The following is an 11,104-nucleotide window of genomic DNA, read 5'->3' as shown; positions in this document are numbered from 1 at the left end:
CCGAACAGCCTGCCCGACCCCGGGTGGGGTCGGGCAGGCTCTGCATCCTGCACCCCGGGCCGGCCGCCCGGTGATGGGGTGCCCCCGCGTTCCTTCCGGGCGCCGCAGACTCGCAAACCGGGGGGCGACCTGGTCCCGCGCCCACCTCCGGACTGGGCTCCGGGAGCGGGGAGGCCGGCTCCCCGGCGGCCGCGAAGGGGGCGGCCCGCGCGGCACGTAGCGCACGTGGAGGGCAGCTCCCGCCCCGAGGCCGCCGCCGCCTCCGACCGCTTTCCTGGCGCGCGGGGTGGGCGTGCGTCTGCCCTCCGCCTGGCCCCCTGCCTCTGCGCGGCGTCCCTTCCACAGCGCCCGTCCCTCCCCAACGCTGCTGGACCTCCTCTCTCCTCTCCTTTCCCCTAATTTCACCGACGCACAGGCCTTTCCTTGGCCTCCTCACGATCCAGCTCGGCCCCTCCCTCTAGTCCACTGTCGTCCATTCCCACCCCTTCGGGGGCCCTGGAATGCTTGGTGTCAGATGTCCCCTGTGGAGACAGACCCACAGACCTTGAGATCTCAGGATGAGCTGCCGCCTTGGTGGCCTCCGTGTTTTGCTTTATTTATTTTGTGCACTCCCACGACGTCTCTTTATTCCTGTTCCTTTAACCAGGTATTTGTCTTTTTCCACTGCCGTCCCTGCCGTCTTGCCCTACACAGGCAAGGGTCTCCACCGGATTGTAAACCGCTGGAGGGAGGGAGTCACGGTCTCCAGCCTGGGACCAGGCACGTGGTAGGAGCTCCACACGTTTGTTGAAGGGGAAGGGAAATAGCCTTTAGTGTCTGTGGCTCTGTCTGGCCGAGGATGGAGTTTTGGGCCGGACAAGGAGAAGAATCTGGTTGCCCAGGGGAAGCAGGAAGAGGTCTCACAACAGATCAGTGTGTGTGGGGTGGGGGGGAGCCCACGCACTGGGATGCGCCCCTGACATTCCCCAGCTCCCCTGCCCTGATTATTTCCCTGGAACCAGCAACCCTTCCTGCTCTGCTGGACGTCTCTTTGGTGGGACTTCTGTGCTCCCGGTTCTGCCCCAGCCGCAGCTACGGGGGCTGCCCTTGCAGATCAACTCCCACGGAGACAGGGGTCTCATCCCTGGGCTTCTGTCCCTGGGAAGCTGGGCCTGGGGAGGCACCTGGTAATACCTCTTCCTCCTCCGCATCCGCTCTTCCTCTCCAGTCCTGGGACCCCTTCTCTCTGGCTCAGCCCAAAGGGATCCAGGATCAGGACTTTGGTTTACCTGGGTGTGTGGGTCCCTCCCCAGGGACCCTCAGTCCTGGTGCCGCCAGCCCTGCCCATAGGGCTGGGGCGGGGCAGCAGCGTTAGCCACACTCCCTTCGGGGTGTTTCCTCCCATTCAGGTTGGGCCACTTTGGAGGTTCTGGAATCTGCTGGGAAAAGCTGAGAGGCAGAGAGAACTCAAGTTCCCTGTTCACACTGCAGCCGCCACCGTCACCCCTAAGGAAGGTCTCTGGACTGAGGACCCCTCTCAGCATGCTCTAGGACCTTGGATGGTTGGAATGTTTGAAATTCTCTGCATCCGGGATGAAAGTCTTGCAACAGGAATAAAAGGACTTCTACACTAATTATATCTGAACTTCCCAGAGCACTCCCAAATCCACCGTGCTCATTTGAAATCCAGTGTTCAGCCAAATCCTGTCACATGTTGTCCGGCACAGGGTCTGACACAAAATCCTAATGCCGAGTCCCTTTCTTCTCTCCCCTGGCAGGAAGGGATGCTATTCGAGCACCTAGAGATCCTGTGCGACCAGGAATAAGACCACACCAGCGGCTGGGAGTAATTCATAGTCTATTGGACGTACCAACCCTGTGAAGTAGATGGGGGATACTGTCACCATTTTTCAAATGGAGAAACGGAGACTCAGAAGAGTTTATTAGGCAAACACACAGGTGACAACAGAGCTAGGACTGGAGTGGGAACACTGGAGCCTGTGATCTTCCCTAAACACCAAGCTGAGGAAAGAGGACATGGAAACCCCATCCCAAAGCTGACCACCAGCTGGCCCTGCAGCTGCCAACATGTGTCCATTCTCTCCCCTCTAAGCCACGCTGGTTTCACACTTTCTGGACTGTTATCTGTAGTACCTTCGCTTACATTCTAACGGTTTCACAAAACAATACTTGCCCTTATACAGTGATGCACGTGCCGGTTGAGACTCATGAGGTTGGTTTTGTAACCTGTTATGGATTCTGACCCATGGATTCTGACCCTCAGTTGGAAAAAATGCTGCTTGGAGGTTAGTTTTTCCTGTTGTTTGCTAGCTTTCAAGAGATGTAGCTGCAGTGGTTTCTTCACACCCACCTCACCTCAAGGTTTGGCCATTGCTCCTTGCCATGTCTTCCCTACATCCTCCAGAACACTGTCCACGTCACATACAAGATCAATCCCTATTGCTTAATCTCTTCGGTCTGCTTTGTACTGTTTATTATTCACTTGGCTGCAATCTTCTATTCATTTCCCTCCTACCTCTCTGCCCACAGCCCTTCAACTCAAGGGGTCACTTTGTGCCCCATCTTTTCAGGTTCCCAGTTTAATAAGACCAGGACGTAGCATAGTCTTCGAGTCTCCCAAGACCTGACTTAGAGCAGAGGCCAAAGACTCAAATGCCTTCAGGGGACAGAAATAAATGAGAGAAACCAGCCAGGTGGACTCTGAAGAGGAGAATGCACGTCTGGCTACCGGGGCCATCACTGCTCAGGCCAGGGTGGCAGCAAGTTGCAATTTTTCAAGAGAAGCCAGAAGTCTAATTATTTATACAATCTCTCCTAATTTTTAGATGTTCAATCTTCAATCAAATTTCTAAAAAACAGTGTGTGGGCCAACCAGACGTGCTTTTGGTCCGAGGGTGTTCTGGGTGGAGCCACCTCCCTGGAGAGGCTGGTGGGGTGATGAGTTTGCTGACCTTCGGGGAGAACAATGGTTACCAAGAGAGCACCAGTGGGAGCACCAGAGAGAGATGCCGGAGGGATAGAGGTGAGCTCCTGCCCATCTCCCCACCTCCCTGCCGGGGCTCACGTTCATGGTTCTAGGCTGGAAGGAGAGCTCTGACTTCCAGCAAAGTCTGGAGCCCACACCTGGGACACACCATGGCAACAAGCACAGCATCTCAGACGGCTCACCCCGATCTGCGCTGCTGCCGAGGGGCCTGCCAGGGCTTGTTTAGTATTTATTTTCATTTTACGTCACTGTGCTTCAATTAAAAAATACGTATTTTCCCCTCTTCCTCCACTGTTTGCCCCCTCTAAAGCCCTCAGAGGAGTGCGAGTGTTTAAGGAGTGTGTAAGAGTCTAAAAGTAAAAATTTGGGTGGGGATTTAGGAATAAAGGGAGATGGGCGTCTCAAATATGACAGAAAGGAAGGCAGTGCTGGTCTCCGTGTCTGAAAAACAGTCACTGTTAGCACACAAGTGCTGACATTTATTGAGTGCTTGCTGTATGCGGGGCATTTTCCTGTGGGTGATTTCTTCTCATCCTCATAACACCGGAGAGTAGCCATCGTTATCTTTAGTTTCTAGATGAGGAACTGGGGTTCAGAGAGACCGAGTCATCTGGCCAAGGTCACATGGCCAGTAAGTTTAGCAGAAGCACATTCTGGCCCGAGTCTGAGTCTGAGTCGAGAATCTGATCTCTTAACCATTGCGCACGTATTGCCCTTCTCTGTTTTACTGCCCGGTCCTCCTGGCACTGCTGTGTCCCTGGCACCCAGCACATGTTTGTGGAAGAGATAGATGACCACTCACCGTATCGCATAATCCCGATAACTAGTGACTTAATGCATACTTGTTGAGCTCGCTCTCTGGGCCAGGTACTGTGCGAAGTGCTGTGGATGTGGCATTGAATAAAACAAAGGCCGGGCCATCAGCCTAGTGAATAGAGACAGACAGCGACACATACAAGGAGGATAGCTTCTGGTAGAAAGACATGCTAAGGAAAATAGAATACGTGGTCGCGCAACGGGAGGACGGGAGAGGTGGCGCGAGGCGACTTTAGCCACTATGACTGGAGGCCGGAGAAAGAACGTCTGAGCTCCGATGTGAGTATAGGGAGGGGTCGGTTCGCGGAAAGTCTCCGGAGGAAAGTTCGAAGAAGAAGACCAAATGCAAAGGCCTGAGTTGAGAAACAGCTTGGTTTGTCCAAGGGATGCTCCCTCCCCCAAGGGGGAGGAGGGGCGGGGAGGGTGGGGGGACGGGAGATGGAGTCAAAGAGACAGATGGCCAGTCAGGCAGGACCCAGGAGGCTGTGGTCTGGAGTTCGCGAAGGGATATCACTTGGTCTATAATGTAAAAGATCTCTTTGCCGCGTGGAGGGAAGGTTGCAGGAGAACAAGGGTGGAGGGGGGGACCAGTTAGGTGGTGGCAGTGGTCCAGGCAGGAGATGATGGTGGTGTGGACTCGGGTTGTAGCAGCAGAGATGGAGAGAAAGGGTCGTATTCCGGATGCATTTTGAAGGAAAAGATAACAGGACTGAGTAGATTGAACATGGAGTGTTAAGGAGAGAGAGGCTTTGAGGATTTTTGCCATGAGTAGCTGGAAAAATGGTGGTGCTCTTTACTGAGATGGGGAAAACTTGGGGAGGAAAAGATTTGGGAAAATAGGAAGAGTCTATAATTCTATTTGGCTCTGTTAAAAGTAAGATACCTGTCATCCAAAAGGAGGTGGTGAAGAGTCAGGTAATTTGGAGCTCAGGACAGAGGCCAAAGCTGGAAGTGAGATCAGCCCTAGGAGTTCTCAGTGTGTGCATGTGTGTGTGTGTCTGTGTGTGTGTGCGTGTGCACGTATATATGAAACGTACGTATATATGAAAGGATGTATGTAGACACACACCTTATATGTGTATGTATGTACACACGTGTATGCACACGCCTGTAATGTACACAGCACCTAAAGCCACGGGACTGGGTCAGAACCCTGGGACACTCGACAGTCACTGGCTGGGAAGAGGAGAAGCCAGGGAAAGAACCAGGAAAGGAAGGCCGGGCTGGCGAGCGCTGCATGGGAAGGGTGTCTCAGGGAGGAAGGGGCTGAGTGAGATGCAGGAGGAAATGGCGGCGAAGTGAGACCGATGATGACGACACAGCTTTCCAGGGCTGTTGCTCTTGAGGGCTGCAGAGGACGGGGTAGGATTTGGAGAGAACATGAATTCGGGGAGGGATTTGCTTTCTGCTTTTTTTACCCACCGGAAGATAGCAGATGTCCTTTTTACAGTGCCAGGAATGGTCCAGTAGAGTGGGAGAAGTGGCAACGTCGCAGAAGTGAAAAAGGGTAATTGCAGGGGTGATGAAGTCAGAAGGTGAGAGGGAACAAGAGTAGGGAGCCGACCCCCGAGGGCAAGAGGGACGGGGTAGAGGGAGGGCGTGCTGGGGGGCAGTTCTGTGCTTCTCAGGTAAGCACCGCCCACAGGTAAGTCCTGGCCGGGTGTAGCCCTGATGATGGGACAGGTGGCAGGACACAGAGCAACGTCACAGAGGAGCTTAGCTCAAGGCTGGAGAGCTGGGGGGAGGGGCCCAGTTTGCTGCGCGGGTCCTCAGCACCCCAACTCCTCTTTCTCTCTCTCCTGGTCTCCCAGGAGCCTGCCAAACTCAGGGCTGAGCGAGGGCAGTGCTCCCGCTGGTGTGACAGGTAAACCGCACAGGAGGGGCAGAGGGAACAGGGCTGTTCCCTTGAGGGTGAATTCCTCCGGCTATAGTTGCAGAGCCTTTTATTCAGTCAGTATATGTATCCACGTATTTATGTTCTAGAAAAAAGAAGCCTATTTCTGTTACATGTAGTGGTTTGTATCTGAATGACCTATCTGACTTAAGGAATCCAGGCAAGGAAAGTTTAAGCCTTCCTACCATAAATAAGTACTGTTTCTGTAACTCTTATCAAAAAGCTAAATGGTTAAGGGAGGGAAGCATGGTTACCTCTACCAAAATACTAAACTGGCAGGGAACCATGAAAATGGGGAAATTAGAGAATAGTATAGCCTTGGGAGCATAGAAATTACTACGATTTCTTTCCTTTGTGTCCTGACTAGGCAGACAGATGACCAAGAGTGGGAGACAAGGTATATCAGAGCCTTTCCCCTGATCATTTAGAAACAATCAGAAAAACACATTCTCTCCGGAGAAAAGACACTAACAGGGAAAAAAGCACACAAGTGCTTTTGAGTCTGAGCCAGCCTGAATTCCAGCAGCCCACCACTCACAAAAGGATTTTTTTTTTTTTTTTTTTTACTCTGAGTTAACAGAATCGTGTTCTTTTTTTGTTGCAGGGCGTGGGCTCTAGAGCGCGGGCTCAGTAGTTGTGGCGCACGGGCTTAGTTGCTCCGCGGCATGTGGGATCTTCCCGGACCAGGGATCGAACCCGTGTCCCCTGCATTGGCAGGTGGATTCTTAACCATTGCGCCCCAGGGAAGTCCCAGAATCATGTTCTAATCAAGGTCTGTGAATGAGATTAAGGATTGGGATAAATTAAGGACGCCCTTTACAAGAAGTAAGAAAGGCACCAAATTGCTTAGCACTTAGCAACACTTCAAGTTCAGCTATTTTAATAAATTGTTTGACTTTTGTTTTAAAAAGTAGGGGTGGGTGGTGGCCATCTTTCTAAGATAAACAGCCCTCATCACTGAAGGCCCAGCAGACTGTTACCATTTGAACAGGGGGAGCCCTGGGGAAGTGGAATCTCCAGACAAACCTATAAAGAGAAGGCAGCAAACGTCCCAGGACAGGTGGCCTCCCCTCTTGAGGCCGGGAAGAAGGCTCAGGTTCCCAGGTCAGACAGACAGGTGGGCCTGGGAAGTGAGTTAACCGTGGTGAGAGGAAGGCTGGAACAGGGCCGTCGGGAGGGCCAGCCTCCCAGGAGTCCGGGAGGTGGAGGCGTGGACCAGGGAGCACCCCCTGCCATCCTGTCGCCCTCCTGCCCTCTTGCTATAGGAGCTGCCATGCAGGGTTTCGCCCGGCACTGCTGCATCACCTTGGTGGGCGGCGGGTTCCTGTGGCTCTTGTTCACTCTGAAAGTCCCCAGGGAAGTTGAAGACGACCAGAACAGGATGGCTATCGAAGCCCAGGTAGCAACAGTTGCTCTCACTGTGGGGATTAAGGGTGTGTGGTGGGTGTGGACAGGTAGAGTCTTGGAAATGCCCTGTACCTCCCACCGGAGAGCAGGAGGCTCTGAGGGGGCTGGGGTGCGGACCTGGCCAGACCCACTGGTCCACACAGAAGCTGCATTTCCCCCCATATTTGTTAAGGTAAGGAAGACAGCAAATACTGCTTGAGCCCTGGATACTCTGGCCAGTGGTCAGACATCCTGAGAATGTGCTGGGCTTGCTCTGGGGACACTGACCCGCTCTTTCCCTGGAAAGGCTCATGGGAAACCACTAGAGGCTAAACGCTGTTCTTTTTATGAAAGGAGGACCAGGCGGTGCCTCTGCCAAGGCCGCAGGAGGGCAGTTATAGGAGAAGGAAGGATCTGGAGCCACTAGAAGACTGGCAGAATCTCACCTTTGGAAAAAACCCAGCAGAGAAAGAAGAGTGCGTTCCGAGGAGGGGAGTGGGCTCCCCAGGGGACCAGAAGCATCAGGAGAAGGAGGGGCTCAGAGGGAAGAAGGGGGGAAGGCGAGGGGCAGCGGGCCCGGCCGAGAGTCCTCTCCCTGCCAAGGCCTCTGTGTGGAGGGGGAAGGAGGGAAGAGGTAACGCGGCCGCTGCAGGAGGGGGGGATCACTGCGTGAGAGAACCCTGGGGGGCGAGGGGGCCTTCGGGCCACGTGTCCAGTTCACCAGTGTTGAGCTCAGGGGTACAGGGACCCGCTGGAGGCCACATAGTCAGTGGCAGAGCTGAGACAATAGTCTTGGGCTCCTGACTCCCAGGAGAAGGGCTTTTTCTAGTAGATCTCCTTTAAAGGAGAGCTTTGGAAAGATGAGCTGGGTAAAGTCAAAAGGAATGACAATGACTATAAAAATAGCTAATATTGGGAATTCCCTGGCGGTCCAGCGGTTAGGACTCGGCACTTACACTGCCGAGGGCACAGATTCGATCCCTGGTGGGGGAACTAAGATCCCACAAGCCGAGTGGCACAGCCAAAAATTAAAAAGGAAAAAGAGCTAATATTTATTGAGCACTTAAACCATGTGCCACAAAATTCCAGCTCAAAGAAGCCTCAGAGGCCCGTGGGGACGCAGCTCCCCAGCTCAGGCACCTGGTGACCTTGTTAAAATGCAGACTCTTGCTTCACTAGATTCTGCATGTCTAATAAGCTTCCAAACGGGGCGATGTTGCTGGACTAAGGCCCACACTTTGCGGAGCGAGGACCTGAACCTGCCCTCTGGGGTGGGAAATAGCCGAGCAGCGAGGGCGGAAAGAGAGCCGGTGCCGCAGAGCATCCACCCGGCCTGCCTGCGCGCTGACCGCGCCGCTGGCCGCCCCGGCGTGGCTGACGCTCGGCACCTGCTCGAGGCGCCCCGGCCAGACCGCAGCGGCCTCCCGTACACGCCGCTCCCCGTGTCCGCGCCACCTCGAAGGTGCAGCAGAAGCGCCTCACGGTGCTGGCCCACCTGGCGGGCGCTGGCCTGACCTGGCTCAGGGAGACCGTCCTCCGCATTTCCAGCCTCTTCGGCTCCCAGATCTCGGTGGGGCAGCTGCTGCTGATCCACACCCCGCCAGAGGCCTGTCCCCACCAAGGGCGGCGTCGGGGCGGGGGCCTCTTACCGGGAGCCCTACTCCCAGCGGACCAGGCCTTCCTCATGAGCTGCGCCGCGAAGCTCTCGGAGTACTTCCTGCCGCTGGAGGACGACGCCTTGTGCGCCCCCAACTTCATCAGCCACGTTCAGTGGAAAGTGGACACCCTGGGGTCCCAGCGCTGGGCGCTCCTGGAGTTCTCCAACCTGGGCTTCCTGGGCAAGCTCTTCCGCAGCGGGGACCCCCGGTGCTGGCCCACTTCCTCCTCCTCTTCTACAGGGAGGAGCCCCTTACCAGGCTCCTCCGTCACTTCCACACCCTCCTGGCCCAGAAGGACCCGATCCTCTGCAGACCGTTCCTGTTCTACCACCGGGTCCCCTACCATGCGCCGAACGACACAGCCAGAAGGCCTCGGGCACGCAGAAAAAGAGCCCCTACACCCCTGACAACCCACCAGGAGCCGTGTTAACCGACATGAAGGTTTTTGAGGTCCATCTCCCCTGGGAGGCCTACAGTCTGGACGAGTCCTTCTTTTGGACCCACAGTGTTAGCGCAGGGAACCCCCTGACGGCCATCCTGAAGCACCCAGCAGACCTGAGGAGGGTGCCGGTGCTGATGGGCACCAGCGTGGACGGCAGGCATGCCCTGGAGAGGGGGCAGGCGGAGCCGGGCTACGAGCCCGAGGGGACGCCGCGGCGCTGTGCCAGCCTCACCTTGCTGGGCCAGCTCCTGGAGGGGCGGCGGGATCAGGAGGTCGTTGCACAGAGCATGGAGCACGCGGTGAGCTGCCTGAGGCTGGTGGCTAGCACTAACCAGGTGGGTGGGCTCAGCATCAGGCACATCTACCTCTGGGAGGAACATGCCAGGGACGTGGGGGCAGCTCAGGAGGAAGACAACAAGACGATGAAAAATTACAACCTTGCAGCTATGTCATTCTAGCCTATCTGAGTGACCCGGAGGCGGGGTGGGGATGCCAGGGAATGAGGGGCAGAGAGGCAAGACGTGGTCATTCTGGTGCCGCCGAGATGTTAGACCTGTTCGTTCCTTTTTCTACCCAAACAAACGACTCTTATAGGCTGTCTTTTCCTGGGCTGGATATAGCTTAGCCCAGTTTGGGACAAGGCCTTGGTCATTCCCAGAATCTGTCCCTGGGCTGCTGAGGTCAGCACAGATACAGGGTGTTGGTGTGTGTGTTCACACATAGTTAGAGGCCAGGGGTGAGGGGTAGCAGGAGGGGAAATCATGGCCAGGCCCTGGAATTTACGTCATAAGAAGCCAAGGAAGGGCCTCTCATCAGAAGTCGAACTCTCTGAGGCTCTGGAATGCAGCAGATGGACGCATACCCATAAAACTAAGCCCCTGACTCTGTCTTTTTAAGCTGTTCTGTGGCGCCAATCTAGTTCCCTTCTTCCCTCACAAACGAACTCGGGCACAAATAGCTTGTAACTGAAGCTTCACTTTCTCCTCCGCATTCACTTCTCACCCCATGCTGGCTTCCGCATCCCAGCGCTGCTGAAACTCCTATCTGTAATGACAAAAATAGTCAAAGCCTAGTGGCATTTTTTTTTTTCAGATCTCATTCTCCTTAACTCTCTGCAGCAGCACACAGTACAAATTAGTCTTCTTCCTTGACTTCTGGGCTTCATCCATTCAACAGAATTACTGAATCCCCACTATGTGCCAGGGACAAAAAAAGCTCCTCTTGGGGTTAAGAAGTACAGGGTCCTTGGGGAGTACAGACCTGTGTTAAAACTTTATTGGGAGCTTAGGAAAGGCTTTTTGGAAGACATGTAAGCCTAGGCCTGGGGAAGATAGCCAGGTGATGGGGAAAGAAGGTCAGGGAAATTTTCCAGTAAAAGAAACAGCATGTAGAGAAGTGGGCCAGAGATGAGAAGAAACCTGGCTCATTTGGGGAAAAAAAATCATTTAGTGGGGCTGGCGATGGAGGGCCAGCTGGAATAGTGGTGGGACAGAAGATGAGGTCACAGGACTAAGAAAAGACCTGCTTACAAAGGGCCATGAACAGTTCAGTGGGGGAAAGAATAGTCTTTTCAAAAAGTGGTGGTGGAACAGCTGAATACCCACGTGCAGAAGAATGAAGAGTGACTCCTACCTCACGTTGTATTAAAAGTGAACTTAGAATGGATCACAGACCTAGTTGTAAGAGCTAAAAGCTATAAAACGCTTAGAAGAAAACACAGGTGTAAATCGTTGTGACCTTGGATTAGGCAATAGATAATTAGGTATGACACCAAAAGCACAAGTCATCAAAGAATAGATAAATTGGACTTCATCAAAATTGAAAACTTTTGTGGTTCATAGGACACTATCAATAAAGTGAAAAGACAACCCACAGAATGGAAGAAAATATTTGCCAATCATATGTCTGATGAGAGACTGGTG

General features: G+C 54.1%; 1 protein-coding gene across 1 annotated transcript; it reads left to right on the top strand.

Annotated features, from left to right (window-relative positions):
• Positions 1-5,089: 5,089 nt before the first annotated feature.
• Positions 5,090-9,640, top strand: LOC308612731 (alpha-1,3-mannosyl-glycoprotein 4-beta-N-acetylglucosaminyltransferase-like protein MGAT4E; the record flags this gene model as incomplete). The annotated part of the gene is given in 6 exon segments (XM_081225385.1): positions 5,090-5,100; positions 5,614-5,666; positions 6,962-7,095; positions 8,545-8,941; positions 8,944-9,098; positions 9,101-9,640. Coding segments are annotated over 6 exon segments (1,290 nt in total).
• Between the last annotated feature and the right edge of the window lie 1,464 nt (positions 9,641-11,104).

The sequence above is a fragment of the Mesoplodon bidens genome (assembly GCF_964165515.1).
Source record: "Mesoplodon bidens genome assembly, chromosome: 2".
In the NCBI taxonomy this organism is placed as follows: domain Eukaryota; kingdom Metazoa; phylum Chordata; class Mammalia; order Artiodactyla; family Ziphiidae; genus Mesoplodon; species Mesoplodon bidens.
Note: the sequence above shows the minus strand (reverse complement) of the source record. Positions and strands in the feature narration are given on the sequence as shown.